At 45.5% G+C, this 18,750-nt stretch overlaps 4 protein-coding genes across 4 annotated transcripts; 3 read left to right on the top strand and 1 right to left on the bottom strand.

Annotated features, from left to right (window-relative positions):
• Positions 1–1,092: 1,092 nt before the first annotated feature.
• On the bottom strand, positions 1,093–11,675 carry LOC120422492 (cullin-associated NEDD8-dissociated protein 1). Its single transcript, XM_039585951.2, has 8 exons — positions 11,357–11,675; positions 5,878–6,047; positions 5,137–5,803; positions 4,814–5,072; positions 3,355–4,750; positions 2,409–3,298; positions 2,204–2,350; positions 1,093–2,135 (listed from the first exon to the last, which is right to left on the bottom strand). Exons 1-8 carry the CDS (start codon positions 11,390–11,392, stop codon positions 1,993–1,995), a joined length of 3,708 nt encoding a protein of 1,235 aa, XP_039441885.1. The 5' UTR covers positions 11,393–11,675; the 3' UTR covers positions 1,093–1,992.
• Positions 11,676–14,501: 2,826 nt separating this feature from the next.
• Positions 14,502–15,697, top strand: LOC120422854 (uncharacterized protein C05D11.13). Its single transcript, XM_039586406.2, has one exon. The coding sequence runs from the start codon at positions 14,693–14,695 to the stop codon at positions 15,695–15,697; it is 1,005 nt and encodes a 334-aa protein (XP_039442340.1). The 5' UTR covers positions 14,502–14,692.
• Positions 15,698–15,815: 118 nt separating this feature from the next.
• Positions 15,816–16,961, top strand: LOC120422846 (diphthine methyltransferase). The gene is made up of 2 exons (XM_039586394.2): positions 15,816–16,398; positions 16,458–16,961. Exons 1-2 carry the CDS (start codon positions 15,816–15,818, stop codon positions 16,928–16,930), a joined length of 1,056 nt encoding a protein of 351 aa, XP_039442328.1. The 3' UTR covers positions 16,931–16,961.
• Positions 16,962–17,693: 732 nt separating this feature from the next.
• On the top strand, positions 17,694–18,330 carry LOC120423013 (uncharacterized). Its single transcript, XM_039586649.2, has one exon. It carries the CDS (start codon positions 17,734–17,736, stop codon positions 18,217–18,219), a length of 486 nt encoding a protein of 161 aa, XP_039442583.1. The 5' UTR covers positions 17,694–17,733; the 3' UTR covers positions 18,220–18,330.
• Positions 18,331–18,750: the final 420 nt, after the last annotated feature.

Below are 18,750 nucleotides of genomic sequence, written 5' to 3'. Positions count from 1 at the left end.
TAATAGCATATAATATAACAGGTAAACAAAACAAAATGTTTCGTTTAATTAATGATTCCGTGAAAAAAAATACTTGGTGAGACAATTCTGCGTAGAAGCGCGAAGATGGGACAAACAGACTTGGTATTGTTTTTAACGAGTTTCCGAACAAAGTAGATTTTATGTGTTTTTCTTAAAATATACAACAAACAATACTTAAAAATGTAAAAAAGTTAAAATCGTCCAAAAATGACATGGGACAATTATGAATAGAACGGCATTAAAACTCAATCGTGTGCTTTTGAAAGTATTTTTTTTTTTTTTTTTTTTTGAAAAGTTAAGCTAATTTTGCATAAGACGATTATGTGCGCAGAATTCTGCAGCCAGCAAAAGTAAAGCAGGTATGACAAAAAAATGCAGTTTGGCAGTTTGCCTGCAATTGTTTGCAGAAACGTCAGCCTGCATATATATTTTGCTTTGTTAGCGAGTTTGGCGAACTGTCAAACAAGAAAAAGTGCGAATTTGTTTGTTTGTCATAGTCTAATACCTGCTTAACTTTTTTGAAACGCGTTTCCATACTTTTCTGTAACTCTCTCTATTGCAGAAGTTCTGCAAGAGAGCTAATAAGGGAGAGCAATATTTACATAAGAAGGTTTCCAGCAGAGGGCCAATACGCACCTCCCAAGAAAATGGGGGTCAAGAAACAGCTTTACGAACAGCAGAACAAAGGAGAGGGAACGATTCATTGGGACTTTTCTTTACCCTCTCCCATTTGAAATTTTCCTTGATCGGTACCTCATCAAGTGCGCAAACCACAAGAGGAGAGAAAAGGCTACCTGCAGAAAAGGATGGGAACGGATTTGCTGCTGCTTCTCGCTTTGCAAAAGTTTTGCCTGAGAGAAAAGTAACTTTTGGTGCAGGAAAGTACGGGGACGCTCTGCTGCAGAATCTGTGCAGAATTGCAGAACTTTGCGGTTCTGGACTAATCCTAATAACTCGTTGACGTGACCTCCGAGCAGCGGCACCACGAGAAGAATAAGAAGAAGCGTTATTGGAACAAACGAAACAAATAAAAGATTTTGGGGCTTTCGAAGATGACATTCCAGACAGAGATTGTGATGGACAGGTTTTGAGGTTTCAGCCTAATTTTATTAACGTCCTTTCGTTTAACAATAAACTATTGCCGTGTCGGTATCCGATTGATTTTGTGGTGTGTAGATACGTCAGAAGGTTTTTTGTTTTAAATTATAAAAAAGTACAGACAGAGATTTCTTTACAGCGCGTTTGTTTTTTTTTTTACGTGAATATGTATTAAATTGGCCCTATCAAAGGTCACAGTTAGACCACGCCCGTAAAACACTTGCGGTTATAAGATAATAAACTTTAAATGCTCCTGTTGTCAAGTTTTTCATCGAATTGACAGTTTAAATTTCAATGGGAAAAGTACCAAGTGTTTCAGGGGCGTCGAATAGCTGCGCCTGACGGGCGTTATTCCGTAAAATGTTGATGATGAAAATGATGTTTTACGGCAATCAAGATGTGTTTTTAGAAAATTTCATGAACAAACCGTGTTCCTCTCAGACTAAATGCATCCATAAATGGGGTTCGTTTTAACGCGTTTTAGCATAAAATGTGTGTTTCGTATTCTATACGATTTTATTTGTTTTCTCTCCGATCGTCGTGCGTGCTCACTTCCACTAAATTTACTGTACTTTCTTGCAAGCGACACGTACAATTTTTACCACAGAGCTTGTTTTTTTCTTCTGTTAGAGTTACAGTTCATTTTTTTAATTGTGTTTTTGTTTTAAACTTTCGTATCATCGAACGAAAGCGAGAAACTGAAAAAGTGATTGTTGTTGACCAGGTCGCGCACACACGCAAAACAAGAAGAACGCGGAGAAGAAAACAGAAAAACGAAATGAGCTTCATCTGCCTCACTTACCATACTTTGCGTTTCTTGAACCAATAGGCAGAGGCGACCGCCGCACCACCACCAACGGCAAGCCGTTCCACCTAGCTCTGGTCCATCGAGAGGCTGTCGGCGTTGGCGGCGTTGGTCAGCACGGACGAGTCCTTCTGCACGGACTCGAACAGGGGCTGCAGCTCGGACGAGCTGCGGATCAGCGACAGGAACTCGGCCAGGTGCTGGTTTTTGTCTGCGCGGGGAGAGATTGGTTGATTGAGCATTTCTGAAGGAGTGTGTGAAGAGTGGGTTAGGACGTACCTGCTTTTGGAATCTGCAACAGGGCGGCGACGGCTCGCAGCGCGGATCGCTTCAGTTCGTCCTGCTTTTCGTACTCTTGCTTGACCGAGTTGGCTTTGACCTTGAGCGTGCAGGTTGCCCGCAGGGGATCGACGAACTGGTCCAGTTCTGAAAAACGAAAACGTAGGTAAGAGCCATTCGAGCATCGATGCTGCGCAGTACTTACTCTGAAGCACCGCGGACGGGCACAGCACGGCGAGTCGGGAGGTCATCAGGTAGGTCAGCATTTTGATGTCGTAGTGATCCTTGAGGCCGGCCTGCACGTGTTCCAGGAACAGCATGATGTCCACCCGGTCCAGTCCCTGCTCGAGCAGTGTGTACATACATTCGAACGCCGCCTTCCGGATGTCCAATCCGTCGTCAACGGTGTGCTTGAACGGGCCCATCTCGACTTCGCGGATCAGATCTTTCTTGACCTTCGTTTCGGAGTAGAGCTGGGGCAGGAGTTCGGGCAGCAGTTCGCGCACCAAGCTCGGTTTGTTGTGCACGGCTGAGTTGAACGCGACAAGCGCCACTCGCCGGACGGCCGGCTCCGGGTCCTGCAGCGCCATCAAGAACTGTCCGATGCACTGTCGCAGCAGCGGATCGATCGACTGGGGCTGATCGGAGATGGTGAACTTGATGGCGGTCACGACGGCCGTCCGCATCAGGTGACTCTCGCTGCGCAGCGCCATCTGCAGCTGGGGAAGCAACTCTTCCGGGTTCACAAGCACCAGCTTGCCCAGACATTCGGCCACGACGTTGCGCGAGCCTTCCTCCGAGCATTCGCAGTGCTTGAACAACTGACCCCAGATCGAGGGCACCGACGGGAGCAGCTGCTCCAGGCCTTGCTTGCTGGTCGACAGTGACGTGATGACCTCCTTGAGCGAGTGCAGCAGCAGATACTGTCGCTTCGGCTGGGCTTCAATCTCGTTCAGGATGAAGGGCAGGTAGTGGGTCAGATTTCCGACGGCGATGGCTCCGAGCGCGTGCGACGCCGCTCCCTTTACGTCCTCCGACGAGGCCGAGAAGCAGTTCAGGATGATCTGGGCGAGCGAGTCGATCGAGTTGAGGTTGCTGGAAAACGAAAAATGGTTTACAATGAACTAAACTTTGAATCTAATCCAACTTACAAGTGCCGTCCAATCTCCCCAATCGTCAGCAGGTAAAACACCAAGTGAGCATCGCTACGTCGGTTCTGAATTTCACGCAGGAACTCCTTGGCCACGGCAACGGCCTCGTTCGGCACCTGCAGCGTGAGCGCGGCAATGCACTTGGCCAGAGAGTGGTAGGCCTGCTTGTGCAGCGGTTGACCTTGCACCTGGTTGTGCACGGGATGCATCAGCATGTTCAACAGGTGGCGATAGCTGAGCCCGGGCAGGTTGGCCACCACGAGGGCCTGGAACAGGTTCAGCGTGCAGTTCAGGGCGGTTCCCTGCAGCAGTGGCGAACGCACCAGGGTCATGACTTCCGGCAGGATCTGCTCGTGAACGCCAACCAAAGCCTGCGGTTGCTGACGGGCGACGGTGGTCAACAGAACCAGGGATAGCTGAGCCACGTGAAGGTCGGACTCGCAGAGTAGCGGCGGAACCTCGGCCACGGCGTTGCGCAGCAACATCGGGTCGATGAACTGGTTGTAGTGGTTGACCAGCGTATCGAGCAGCGTCAGCGAGTTCAACTTGAGGGCGCGCTGGTTCTTCCTCAGGAACGATCCCAGCACGGGAACGACCTCCAAGATGATGGGACTGAGGTTAACTCGCAGCGGCGACGCGGCAATCATGGTGAGTGCTTTGACCGAACTCAACCGGGTCACTTCGTTGCGCAGACGCTCCATGAACAGTGGCAAACAGGTGATCAACTCCTGCTGCAGCACATCGCCCATGTTTGCGATGATCTGGCCCATGCAGGCGATCGCACGTTCCTTCACTTCCTGATCAACCTCCGGAGAACGGAGCTTCTGCAGAGTGCTCGAGTACAGCGGAGCTACGTACGGGGAGAAATCGAAGCTGGTCTGAATGTTCAGCGGCCGGATGACCTTCACCATCTGCTGCAGAACCAGCAGAGCCTCGGTAGCGATCTTGTAGAAGGGATCAAACACCGCTGCTTCAACCAACGGAACCAGCGTTTTGATGTGAGGATGGAAAACCTGCGGATTGTGTCCCCCAAGCATAACGTACACGAATCCGAGCGCATCGATCTTCATGTTGGACGTGGAATTCTTGTCGTTCAACGAGTAGTGAATGCCACTCATCAGCTGGTCAATGTGGTTGGAAAGCGCCCCCGGAAGGGCGTTCAACAGCTCGCGCAACAGCAGGAAACAATCCTGCCGAGTTTTGACCGACTTTTCGCGCATCAACGGCTGCACCGCCTTCACGATCATCGGCACCTGATCTTGCAGCATCGAGATCGAGCTCGGAACCTGCTCCATCGAGTCCGGATCGTGCCCGATATCGTCGCCGATGGGCCGCGTCGACTTGAGCAGCGCAATGTACGCGTGGAAAATGTCCGACTTGACGTTCTCTTCACGTTCTGCAAAAAAAGAAAATCTTATTGTTAAACACAATCCCGAATTTCAACTTCAACCCGTCCCACCCTTGAATCGCGCAACCAGCGCCGGCGACAGCGTCTTGTAAAACTCTTCCAGCAGCTCGTGCCGCGTGGAAATCACCGACTCCAAGCACTTGGCCGCCGAACGGCGCACCTTCCAGCTCATGTCGTCATCGTCGCTGTACTCCTCACTGTCACCGTCCTCGTCGTCCTCCATGTCCATCGCAACCCCGCCGTCGCCGTCGTCCGCCTCGTAGTTGTAGTTGGGATCGTACGTGATGTACTTCAGGCAAAGGTCCACAATCTAAAACGGATCAAAGTCACTGTAGAACAACCGCCAAACCAAAGCGCTAGTTCATCCCACTCACCGACGGGATGTGCGGCATGATCGCCTCCGGGCATCGCTGCACGAACGCCTCGCACGCCTGCAGACAGAACTCGCGCAGCTCGTCGTCGTCCCGGTGGCTGTACTGGTTCAGCAGCACCATCACCCGCTCGATGTGGTTGCACAGCCGGTGACCGGCCTGCCGACAAATGGCCGCCAAACACTGGATGTACGTCCGCACCATGCCCTGGTTCTGGGGCTTCTCCAGCCCGTCCAGCAGGTGCTCGATCACCTTGTTGTACGCGTTGCTGTTGCACGTGGTCAGCAGGTGGGACAGCGCCACGATCGTACGCTTGCGAACGGCCTGGCGGGCCGAACCCAGCTGCGGAACCAACGCCTTCAGAATCAAATCATGGAACGGCACCAACAGATCGCCGAATCGCGACAGCAGATCCGACAGAATGTCCAGCGCTTCCAGCTGCACCGAGACGTCCTCCTTCTCGATGGCATTGCTCAGCTTGCCCGTGATGCGCTGGCACACGTTCGGAACGAGCGAGTTCGACGACTGCGGCAGCTCCGAAATGACCGTCTTCAGCCCGATGCTCGAAATGTCCCGCAGCTGTTCGTTGTTCGAGACCATGTTGGCGCACAGCGAGTCCACGATCGTTTCCACCTGATTCTCCTTAACCTTGTTCACCAGCGGACCAAGACTGCAACCAAACAAAATAAAACATTTGCATTAACAACCACCCCAAAAGTGAACCGTGCTCCCCGGAGAACTCACCACTTGACGGCCAGGTTCTGCACCTCGCCGTTTTTGTCCTCGAGCAGGCGCAACACCATGCGGACCACCTTCTTCTCCGACTCGTCGTCCAGCTTGATGCTGTCCTTCTGCAGCTCGGTCATCAAATCGTTGGTGGCCATGAAGCGGAAGTCCTTATCGTTGGACGTCATCTGGGAAAAATGGAGAAGTTGTAGTTAGATAAATCGTGTCGAAGAAAAACTTTCCTAAAGACTAGAAAGTGATTCGGCCACTCTAAAGAATTTTACATTTTCCCACACAACTCCAAAATTTCATCATATAATTTAAAATTCAAATTCAAATTCATATTATTCGCTTTACAGCATTGCCTTGGCGTTCTCAATTGCGAGATTCCTACTCGAAACTAAGTGACCGAAGACTTGATTGTTGAGGCAATTGCAAACTTATTTTTACACCTTAGCTTCCATCTACCCCGGGATTCGAACTGACGACCTTTGGATTGTGAGTCCAACTGCCTACTAGCGACTCCACCGAGGCAGGACCCAGGGAGACGACTCCTACACCTAGTTTAGATCGGGGCTTACATTTACTTCCCCATCCGACGGAAGGCGTAGTCAGACCCTTACACCACGGTGTCAGATTAATTTAATTAATTTAAAATTAATTGTCGTAATACTTTCACGCTTTAATGATCTAGAGATGTTTCTATTATCAACAGCATATATGAATGCGCTGAAAAGTTAAAACATCAAGATAAATCAAAAGCAGGAGAGAATAAGTAACAGTCATTGACCACCAACGGCGCCCGCCATGTCAGTTTGTAGATCTCGGGGGAATAAGGCAGGAATGTTGGTTTTGGTTTTTGTCAGTTTTGAGCCTTTCTTAACGATTTTTGCATTTTTCAAAAACCTTAGGAGCTCATAGTTTGTGTTCAAGGAACAACTTCGCGGAACAGTGCGAAAAGATTCGTCAAATATTAAGAATGTTACAGAATTTAGAAAACCGCCGCTGAAAATTTCAACTTTTTCTTCAAGCTCAAGATCGAGACGGCATTATTTCATCTGACACTTTCTCGGTGAATGCAAAAGCGAGAAGCGCTATTTCTGCTTCTTTTCTATTCGGGTTTTTAAATAAATATATATTTTTTTTAAATTAGCAGATTTAAAAATATTATTTAAGCTTTGAATAACATTCCTTTGAGTTTTCGCAGAAAAAGAAATAGAGAAAATTTAAAAAACTTAACTCATTTCATTCCTGATTTTCAAAATTTATAGGCGAAAAGTATCACATAATTGCAGTTTTGCTACTAAAAAAAATTGCAAAACATCAATAAGTTTAAAAAAAAGGTTACTTTAATCTGTATTGTTTTGTCCTGAACCTGAAATGTTCCCTATTGTTAGATCGTATTTATCCGTTGCTATTTTTTCTGTTGGTGTTTTGTTACAATGTTTTCACTCTAAGCATTTTCTGTAGTTCCGTAGTTCTGTTAGATCATCCGAATTATCTTGATCAGAACAGTATAGCTCTGGTTTCTTGCGAGTGTCCTATTTTCTTACCTCCACGTTGGCTTGGTTTCCATGATGACCTAGCTGGTGGCCTGTGGAAACGGATCGTAAACCTTTGACCACCGCGGGTCAAAGTCGAGACGGCTAAAAGAAAGGGGCGCGACAATGTGGGAAAGGGAAGTAATTTGTGATTGTAGACGGTATTGCTTTGATTCGCAGTATGTTGAGTCAACTGCTGTGGATGTACCTGAAACATCGCACAACGGGGTTTCTCTTCTCTTCATTTTCAGCTACCACCTATCTACTATTTTTATTTTCAATCCTTCACTGATTCTTCTGTTTAATATCCATCATTTGATTTTTATTTTGCTAACTTTTGATTCTCTTATCTCTCAAAGCATTTCCAATCTTTTTTACCAATTGATACTGCTGTAACAAACTTTGTTTTGTTTTTTTTCCTTAAAATATACTTTTCCTTAATGTACTAGTAATATCAAGTCTATTTATCATTTGCCTAATCTTTTTTGATGTCATTGCGAATTTATTTATTTGAATAATTCTTTATCTGTCCTATAAATTATCATTACTATAATCTAAGCTTGTTTTGTATCTCTATTTGTTAACTATTGTCTAATTTTACATCTAATACATTTAGCTTCTCATTTTTATTCTTTAAAATACGCTCATCATTCTCTTACTATTGATTCTTGATTTTAATAAAATAAATTCTCTGTTACTGTCTATTATCTTCACCCTTTTTTCAAACAAGTGAGGTTTGAGCCCTTACTCAATGGTTAAAGGATTAACACAAATATTACTATTGTACTTTTGGTAAACTTTTATAACATGCTTAGGACCAAAAATTGTAACAAAACACCGCGACAAAAGAAATAGCAACAGATAAACACGACTCAACACTAGGAAAGATTTCAGGAGAAAACAATACACAGTAAATAACAATTAGTTTTTGTATTCAAACTAAAAATAAAACAGTTTTTGCTTTAATGAAAATTGATAGGCACACTTTAAATGGTTAGGCGCTTATACTTACATCAAACCCTACGTAATGTACCACCCCCGGCCGAGTTAAAATGCGTAACCGGAAAAGAAGGTGTGCATGCCTGGCACGAACACTCAGAGCGTGTTCTAGCGTGCTGCTCGTACTGACTCAGAGCAAGGGTGAGATGTAGGTGTAAGGGCAGTGCGTGTTCGTCGGGAACCTGGTGCATAAGATCGGTCAAGGCCAGTTCTTACACTGAAAATTGCGAATTGCGAATTGCGAATGTTTTCACTCTAAGCGTTTTATATAAAAAAAAAACATTCCCAACGTTACAATACTAGAGTTTTTTAAGGTCCTGTAAGCTAATTGGGTTTCATATGTTTATAGGAACTTTTAAAAAAAACTCTAGAATAGTAATATTTGTGTTAATCTTTCAATCATTCCGTAAATATATAAAATAAGAGGTGAACCGGAAAACAAAATTTCAAAAAAAATAATAACACAAGAAATGTATAGGAGACCCAAGCAGCAAAAAGTTTAAAGAGCTCTACAAGAGCTCCACAAGAAAGCCACAGCACACCAATCCGAACCGCGACAGGACAAAACTCTCCTCAAGGTCTCTTCCAAACTCCTGAAGAGGCTAAGACGAGAATTTCATAGTCATGCAGCAGCCATCTCGAAAAGCTTCATTCTACTTGGAGAGAAACCCTGCGATTTTCGAGGTACATCGACAGCAGCTCGTTGAACATGCTGCAAATCAAAACAATACTTTCTACAATCTTCCCACTCCCACATTTTCACTCACTGACTCTTACCCGCGGTGGTCAAAGAATTAAGGAGGTATAAGACTAGGACAAATAAACAAACTCGCATATTTTGCCAGTTTGCCAGTTTGTCTGCGTTGTTTGTTGGCCAACATTTGTTTGCAGAAACGTCAGCTTTTGTCTTGTTTGCGAGTTTACCGCAACAAGTTTGTTTGTTTGTCTTAGTCTACAACCACTTTTACAAGCCGTTTTCATAGGCTATCAGCTAGGTCACAACTTGTCATCATGGTTGTCAAACGAACGGGGTCATTTTTTAGTTTGACACCCCTTTTACATACAGACTGTCCAGAGGAAACAGACTAAAAAAAACGGAATCGACGTAACACCTTATAATGTGGCCCTCTTAAACCTTGCGGTTTCGTCAACGGATCCACAGGCATGTATCGTTCTTTTTGCGACAAGACTCCGCCTCCCGGGTCTCCTAAGTGTGAAGGTATGGGCACGGGGAGAGGGCACCGAATACCTATATTTACACTTAGATTTTTTTGCGTCCGCCCCGGGATTCGAACCGGCGACCTCTGGATTGTGAGTCCAGTGCGCGGTCCGATTGATCCACACAGGCAGACAGGCACAGGCACAGGCAGAGGAAACAGACTGACCGATGCAAAATAAATAGGCACTGGCAACGTATGTTTTGCGCTTGCAGCACTGCCAGTTTAGCTGGGCGTTTGGTGTCCAGCGCGTTTGGATCTGTCAAACATTGGCCAAATTGTTTCCTAGACAAACTGTACTTTTACACGAAGTTCACACACACTATCAAACGTCTGTTTTGATAGTGTGCGTGAGCGCCGACTTTGATCAACCAACTGGGTACAAACTAAAAAAATGTCAAACGAAAAAGTGACCAACCACCGGGGGTTGCCTAAGATACTTTGAGTGATCTAACAGAATTACGGACGTAGGTGCGCTCCTTCCAGGATGTTCCTGGATGTCAAACGAAGTGCAATTAAGTCCTAAAATGAAGCTTAGATTGGTGATGTTATTGTTTACAGCGATAAGCCTTTTTTTTCTGATTACAATGATTCTTTGGTCGACCACGAAAAGTTTAAAATGGTTGATAGTTGATCCATCGAAAAAATGTCGCCTTGTCAACTTTTTTTTTGCATTAAAATAACAAAAAGTCTGGAGTTTTTTTTTTTTTTTTGAAAAGGTCCAATAAACCAAATTTCCAGTTTTTGCTTTTTGGGTGTTTTAGAACCGCTTTGAGTCAGGGGTATTGAAAAACACCCAAAAAGCAAAAAAAAACTCCAGAAGTGATCAGAAGTAATTTTTAAACGTGTTTTAAATCGTTCGCAATTCGCAATTTTCATAGGGCTTGCTAACAGATATCGATTTTTATCCTGCAATTCGAGATAATACAAACAATACAAAGAAAACATAATGAGCGCTTCCCTAACACCGACGGCAATGTAAAGCTCCTAGAGTGCATTAAATTGGCCACTAAAAAAACACTTCCCTAACACGGATGTGAACTTCAAGTACCTATAATACATAACATCATGAAGGAAGCCTAACGTTTATCAAACCCTTCACAATTTCATATTGCCTATCAAATGGACAACAAAGTTCAACTATTTTTCGCAACTAAATTCTGGAGCAACATTTGAAAGGGCGGTACGAAATTCCTCTTACGGCCTATCATTAATCGCGTTTGAATGGGACAAAAGGGCGTAAGAGCGATGTCGCCCCTTTTAAATGTTGCTCCAGGATTGTAAATGCAACAATTTTAGAAGATTAAAACATTTTAATAAGTTTAACTAACAAAGGTTATCGTACCCAATAGAACAACAAATTACAAATTTATACTAGCTTGAAACTGAATTATTTTTATTTAATTTTAAAGACTGGGTTTTTTTGTTCTGAAAATTAAAAGAAATTTATAAGTAAAAAAAATGGTTTTACCTATACACATTTTTTCATTGCATTAATATTTAATTATTCTTTTGTGACGACATGGTTCCAGAGGAGCATTACCACGGAAAACAATGTTCATGTAAAAGTTCAAATATTTTCAAGGATAGAACCAAGAGATGCAACTCCTTTCTTTATTATTTTCCTTCTCCTTGCATTCATTCTCCCGGATCCATCCCCCCCACAACCCGTGGACTCCTCTTTCCGTCCGTTCCACACCACACCGCCCCCACGCTGAAAAGGCTGAAAATTCTGCGTACCTTCTCGAGCAAATTCGCAATCTGATAGGACGCCATTGTGACGACCTTTTCGGGGCACTTTCTGCGGACCTAGAAACCGGGACCACAACCGTACAGCACACAACACGGGGCACACAGCTCGAGCGCTTCAAGTTCCGACAGCGGGGACGGCGTCTGGGTGTTCCGGTAGCTTTTGCACACTTTTTTCGTTCCTTGCGAGGAAAAAACCACGGCCGCGAGAAAACGCGATGAGACGATGAAATTTTACTTTTTTGCTGCGGCGATATCGACAGACAGACGGTTGCTTTTGCTTGTGTCGCGGCGCCGGGTGACAGATGAAAGATTCACACGCAAGCACGCTAAATTTGTTCGGTGGAGGAAAAAAGATTGGTTTGAAGGGGTGCGCAAGTGCCCCTCGGAGCAGTGCTGCCAAAATGAAAAAGACAGAAAAACACACCACAGATACGATTTGCTAATTCGAGTCCTACTAATTCGAATTTGTTCCATTTTACAGTAAACTATCTGTTAACTATCTGTTATTCAGTTAACTGAGAATTCAGTAAAATCTAAATTACGGAATCGTTTACTGAAATTTCTGTTGACGAAAATTAAGTAAAACTTTACTGAATTTCTGCGAAAAAAAAAGCTCAGTTAAAAAGCAGACAAACGTCAACGAACCAGAATAAACCGAAATGACTTTAAAAAAAAATGCAAAAATCATGTTCGCAATAAATAAGGCTTTCTAGGCCCAGTGAAAAAAATATAATTTAACACAAAAATGACGAACTCCTCGTCACAGTGTCCTGATGCAAACAATAGAGATATCCACGCGCGAGAGTGTGTTAGTTTGGAGTTTAGTTACACACAGACATAGGCAAATCGAGTAGAATGATTCGTCTGTCAAAATCAGCTGTGTCCTTTGTTATACCACGAGCACGTGGAAAACAGCTGTTTTTTACAGGCGGGTTGTCTACTCGATTTGCCTATGTCTGCGTGAAAATAGTGTAAACAAAATCAGCTGCTTGAAATTCAGCCAATCACAATCGATCAAAACCAAAACAATACTTTAAATACGAATACTAACACAGAATCATGGTGTGCGTGAGAGAAACCGTGGAGATCTCTATGATCGAGCTGTAGCTGTCACAGCCCTGCGAAGTATGTTGTCTGACATATCGGGCAGTCAGTCAAAAAAACCAGCTAGAAGTCGCCTGACAAAAAACTTTTGCTAGAAAGAGATAAGAAACCTGATGCAAACAAACGTCCAGCTGTCATGTAAACATACTTTGAATGTGTTGGTAAATTTGTGACTAGAAAGCCTTATATAAAAAATGTTTTCAAACTTTATTTAATTTCAAGTCAGAATTATATAAATATCAAAAGTATAAGCATTGTTAATAAATTTGAGTAACTTTTATGTTAATATTTCGTCATCTCCTCGTAATTTTTCGTTTAGCCCAGTTTGCGAGCAGCATTTCGGTGACTGCATGGGCTACATTCTCAGCCCAATTACCGAAAAAGCAATGTACATTTTTCTGGATAACTGAGAATTTTGGCTCGAGTCTCGAGTCGATCTGGCTTGAGATCGAGCCAGAATCGAGTCGAGACCTCGGTCGCGACTCAAGCAAGTAAGTATTTATCATGTTAAAGGCTAGTACGCAGATTGGAAGTAAAGGGGTCAAGAAACAGCTTTACGAACAGCAGAACAAAGGAGAGGGAGCGATTTCTTGGGGCTTTTCTTCACCCTCTCTGGCTTGCTTTCGCTGCCGCTGCTGCCCATTTGAAATTTTTCTTGACCGATTCCTTCCGAAGTGCATACACCGCTTAAAGCGGTATACGCACTTCGGAAGGAACCAGTCAAGAAAAAAAAATCAAATGGGCAGCAGCGGCAGCGCAAGCAAGTCAGAGAGGGTGAAGAAAAGCTCCAAGAAATCGGTCCCTCTCCTTTGTTCTGCTGTTCGTAAAGCTGTTTCTTGACCCCTTTCCTTCCGATCTGCATACTAGCCTTAAACCTCATATAAAATGAAACTAACGCAAACTCTTGCGATAACAATCATCAAGTTATCGAGAGATCCGTCTACTGTCGAACATCGGTTGCTGCGATCCCTGTCTGCCATCAAAGTAGCAAAGAAAACTCGGGCAATAGTTACAGACGCAATATTCTGCGATTTGCCATTGTAGATCATGCTTTAGTTGATTGATGTTGTTTGCTTCTCGTTATTTTTTTTTGCTGATTCAAGCATAAATCGACGTCGTCGTGCTATCTTGTCGCACCCGCCATTTCGACGTTCCGAGAAAAACGTGTTTTAATGTTTGACCTTGAATATACAAAAACGAGAGCACGCAATGTAAACAATAACAAACACGTTTTGTTTGGCTCACCATTCTGTGCATCGTCCCAAAGTTTGGTTGAAGTTGGTTGCTGGAGTCCCGAGTTAGAATTACAAATGTTTACGGTAGTCTAGCTTGTACGTGCGACAAACGCATCCTGACTTTCCTGGCCTGAAATCCCTTTGGCCTTTTGTCGCACTTACATCAATTTTCATGGAGTGACAAGATAGCACGACAAGATTGAAACTACTTTCATATGTAAAGTGACAAAAATACACGGAGTTTTTTCGGTTTTTGTTGAATATCTCAGGATTGAAATCGAATTTTGGTGATCTGTGAAGGTCAAAAGGTGAGGCATTGTGAGCTGCACAAAATGGCGTTCTTAACTCAATTTGGCCCAAAATGCACGTACGACAAGTTAGCACGATGGCGACGAAATAAAACATTTTTCCAATTATATTTGTCTCGTCTTTGGGATTTCTGGATTTTCAGCAAATTAATATAAAAAAATGCGCTGATATGGATTAGTAAACAAGCAGTCTGTACTGCTCATGTTAAATGTATCCACTCCACATTCACTAACGTGAGCAGAACACACTCTTTGTTCACAAATTTAACTTTTTCTCAATTTTCTTTGCAAAGTTTTAACCGATGTATGTACCCCAATTTACCCTACCGTCCGCTATACACCAGATAATTTTGATAGAAATTGAACGAGTAAAATGTGCTTGAGTTGAATCAAAAGTGCGTATTGTTCAACTTTATCGAAGGTAATTAAATTATTTGGCAAATTAATCAAGTGTGAAAACGGTTTGAAATTTGGGTAAAATGTGCAATTTTGCATCTCCCTTCATTTTGCACAACTTCACGCATACGCAAAAGGGCTAAAAACGTCAAAACATAAATACGCCTGACGGCCAGACGTCAGTCGAGTGTAAAAAAATCGGAAAAATATTTTTGTGAGACTGCGAAGTAAAAAAAAACTGTTTTGTGCATAGAGAGTTTGTACGGAACCGGAAACCGGCGATGAACCCATCGTTCCCTACGCACCATCACCATCATCAGCCCACGTTGTACCACAACCTGGTTCCGGCGCAGCACTTGCCACCCCCTCATCAGCTACCGCAGCCGCTGCAGGTGCAGGTCCCTCCGACACAGGTCACTTCCGTCGACGCGGATGCAACCAACGACAGCAGCGGCACGTCCCTAACCAAGGCTCAGCGTCGTCTGCTGGGAGAGAGTGAAGCGGCCAGGGCAAAAAGGTTGGCCAAGAACGCCGAAAGGATGCGCCAGAAGCGGTCCAACGAAACGTACGAGGAGTACAAGATCCGGTTGGCGAAGAATGCCGAAGCGAACCGGAGGAGGCGGGCGAATGAGACGGAAGCGGAACGCGCCCTGCGCCACATGAGGAACGCCATGAGACAGAGACTGAGACGGGCCATGGAGACGCCCGAGCAGAAAGCGATCCGGAAGGCTCGGTTGGCCCAGCGGATGCGGGAAATACGGGCAAATGAAACACCCGAACAGAGAAAGGTGCGGCTGGAGAAGGGAGCGGCCCGGGCGCGGCACAAATTCCTCACCGAATCGTCGGAGGAACGAGCGGAACGTAACCGAAAAAAGGCAGAGTACGCGAGGGCCTTTCGAAGCGTTAAGGGGAAGAATCCACCCGGTCAAAATGAAGATCTGGGAAAGAACTCCGCGGCGGTTCAAATGGACATCAAAGTGGAGCAACCGCCGGTTCCGCCACAGAACGCCACACACCAACTGCAGCACAACCTAGTCCCACAACCGGCGGAACTGCATCCGCCTCCGGCCGGCGGCCGAGAACCTAACTATCCTATCAATTACACCGAGTTCGGTGCCGCATTTCCCACGTTCTTCAACTATCCCCATCTCAAGAATGGCCAGCAGAACGCGTACAATTACCCGTCGCAACCGTACTACCCGGACCTGTCCGTGCCGACGCCCTACATGAAGACCAACGAGCAACGGCCCGGCTTTTCCGCCCCAAAAGAAAACGACAAGAACTGATGTGGCGAGGAGCGTTAGCGTTCTGCGTTTCTTTTTTAGGTTGAGGGAGATTTGCATCCTCATTGATTTCTGTTTGTCTCGCGTCTCCTTGTGTATTTATAGATTTCGGAAACCAAAAATGCCATCTGTAATCAGTACGCTTCATACCTTCGATACCGTATATTCCGCCGACTCTGTAGAATGGTGCCCGCACCCGCCCTACCAGCATCTCTTCGTTTGTGGAACATATCAGCTAGCGGACGGTGAAGAATCGCTTACCAGCGGGAACTCTGGAACGACGACGCGCAAGGGTCGAATTTTGCTCTTCAGCTACGACCCGCAGCACGATTCTCTAGTCCACGAGCAAACCATCGATACTCCGGCCATTCTGGACCAAAAGTGGCATCCGAAAAGCGCGCAGCTGGCAGTGGTGACCGCCAGCGGAGAAATGCAACTCTACGCCGTTCACGAGGATACTCAACAGCTGAGCCACGTGGAATCGCTGCGGATTCCCGCTGAAGAAGTAGACTGCGAGCAACTTGCGCTGGCGCTCGATTGGTCCAGCGACGGGAACCGGGCAGCGGTCAGCGATTCGCGGGGTGGCGTTTCGATTGTCTCTATCGAGGAGCAAGGCATGCGGCACCTGCACCGTTGGAAGGCGCATTCCTTCGAGGCGTGGACGTGTGCCTTCGATAGGGCGGACCAGAATGTCCTGTACACGGGTGAGTCCCACAAATAACATTTAAATTTACGTTTATCTCAAACGCTTCCGTCTCAACAGGTGGTGACGACACGCTGCTCTGCACGTTCGACATTCGCTGTCTGGAAAGCCCCGCGGCCCGGCTCAAGAACAAGAGCCACGGCGCCGGAGTGACGTCGCTGCTGTCGCTCGAAGGTCACCTGCTGGCCACCGGAAGCTACGACGATTGCTTGCGGATCTTCGACACGCGCGCAATGAAGTCCTGCCTGACGGAGTTTAACGTCGGTGGCGGACTCTGGCGCATCAAGCCGAACCCTGGCCGGCCGCGTCAGCTTCTGTGCGCTTGCATGTATCACAACTTTAGCGTGGTGAGCGTTGGCGAGGATGGCCGCGTGGTGGCTCTGGACGCGGAGTACAACGAGCATGGAAGCATTTGCTACGGGTGCGACTGGAGCTATCGGGGCCGGGAGGAGGGAGGTGAAGCTAGATATTTTGCAACCTGTTCGTTCTACGACCATAAATTGTGTTTGGCCGTTCTTAAAACGGAGGAATAACTTGTACGAATAAAGAATCAAAATTTGAAAATCGGTTTGTATTTAACATTTCACAGTTCACAAGATCTCATGTAAGAAAGACCAAAATGAGCGGTTCAAGAAATGTCTTTACAAACTGCAGATCAAAAGGATAATTTTATTTCTTTAGACTTTATGGGACTTGATTTTCATTTGCATTAGGTTTTACGCCGACTCGATTTTCAGGTTAGAAATTTGACAGCTTGGCTGCACTGTTCACATTTTTTGCACGTGTGTCTCAGTAAAAATGTGTGTGCGTGTGGGCTCGTGACGTCACGCTGTAAAACCTAATAGAGGTTTCTACGTGCGCATGTATTGCGTGTACGTACACGTACAAGATTGAGGTTAAATTTTGTCCGGCCAGCAAAATCAAATGGTGCGCTAGTGTGCGTATACGAAACGTCATAAAGCTCTACAGACGGCATAGAAAATGTTAATCTTCTGAAGTAAATTTGTCAAAACCCACAAGAAATGCTTCTAGAACTTGAATTCTTTTTAGGCAGAAATGCCATTACTAGAAATTACTCATTCAAAAACTCACTGAATTCAAACTCTTTGGTATAACAAGTTCAGAGTGTACTGCACACAAACGTCAAAATAACAGTAGAGTCCATTAACTGTATCTCCCGCCGTTAAAAAACAACTTTCAAAAAGCCACGCCACGTGTTTACTTGATTTTTTCTCTAAATATTGCCCTTTTCGGTGCGTATTTTTGTGAATTTTGTTTTCTTTTCGGTTAGCTAACTTAATTTTCAAACATTTCCAATTGATTACAATTTTCAGCCATGAACCAATCGAACCCCAAACATCAAGCGGTGGAATCGTCCGGCTCCGATGAGCCGCGCCGCGTCCGCAAAACCGTCGAAGTGACCTCAACGCGCTACACCGAAATCGTCGAACCCTCGGACGGCGCCCAGCCGCCCAACGGTCCGATGGTGGTGAAGCGCGAGTCCCCGAGCCCCGACCTGTTTACCGCCAGTTTTGCCCGCGTCGACAACGGAATCGGCGAGTTCCACGACACGGTGGGTCGCGACCAGCGCAAGTTCCGCGAACAGTGCCTGGAAATGGTCCAGCCGTACGTGGCCCGGATGGAGCAGGTTCTGGGCGAGGTGCGCCGGACCGATGCGAACGAGCAGTTTGCCAAGCTGGAGGAGGACCGCCTCACCGACAAGGACGCTATCCGGGACGGGCTGAGCAAGGTGCTGGAAGCGTCCCGCGAGAGGCAACAGCGGCGGGAGCGGGAGCTGGAGGAAGTTTTGAAACATTTCTGAAATTGTTTTTCATAATTTCAGCAGCAACATTTGAAAGGGGCGGTACGACATTGCTCTTACGGCCTTTCGTCCCATTTAAACGCGTGTAATGAAAGGCCGTAAAAGCAATGTCGTACCGCCCCTTTCAAATGTTGCTCCAGATTTATGATTTCATTTTTCGGTTGTAACGGGCCAATTTGGTATGGAACTGAATTTTGAAAATAAACGAAATAAAATATTATTTATATAAAATATATCACCTGAACTAAATCCCAGCATTGTGCGGAAATCTTAGATATTTTTTATAATATAAGGTAGGGACCATCCATAAACCACGTGGACACTTAATTTGGTAATCTCTGGCTTTGAGCATGAGCATGAGCATGAGAGACCACCCATGGTTGTCCTTTTCCGTTGCTGAACAGGACCATGATATCCCATCAGCACAACCAGTCACACGCTTCAACGATCAAATGATGTTTCCCTTATCAACAGCATGCATGAATGCGCTGAAAAGATAAAACACCACGATCATCATAACTAGAGCCGGTG

The sequence above is a fragment of the Culex pipiens genome, chromosome 2 (assembly GCF_016801865.2).
Source record: "Culex pipiens pallens isolate TS chromosome 2, TS_CPP_V2, whole genome shotgun sequence".
Classification (NCBI taxonomy): domain Eukaryota; kingdom Metazoa; phylum Arthropoda; class Insecta; order Diptera; family Culicidae; genus Culex; species Culex pipiens.
The sequence above is the reverse complement of the archived record's forward strand: the minus strand, read 5'-3'. Positions and strand labels throughout refer to the sequence as shown.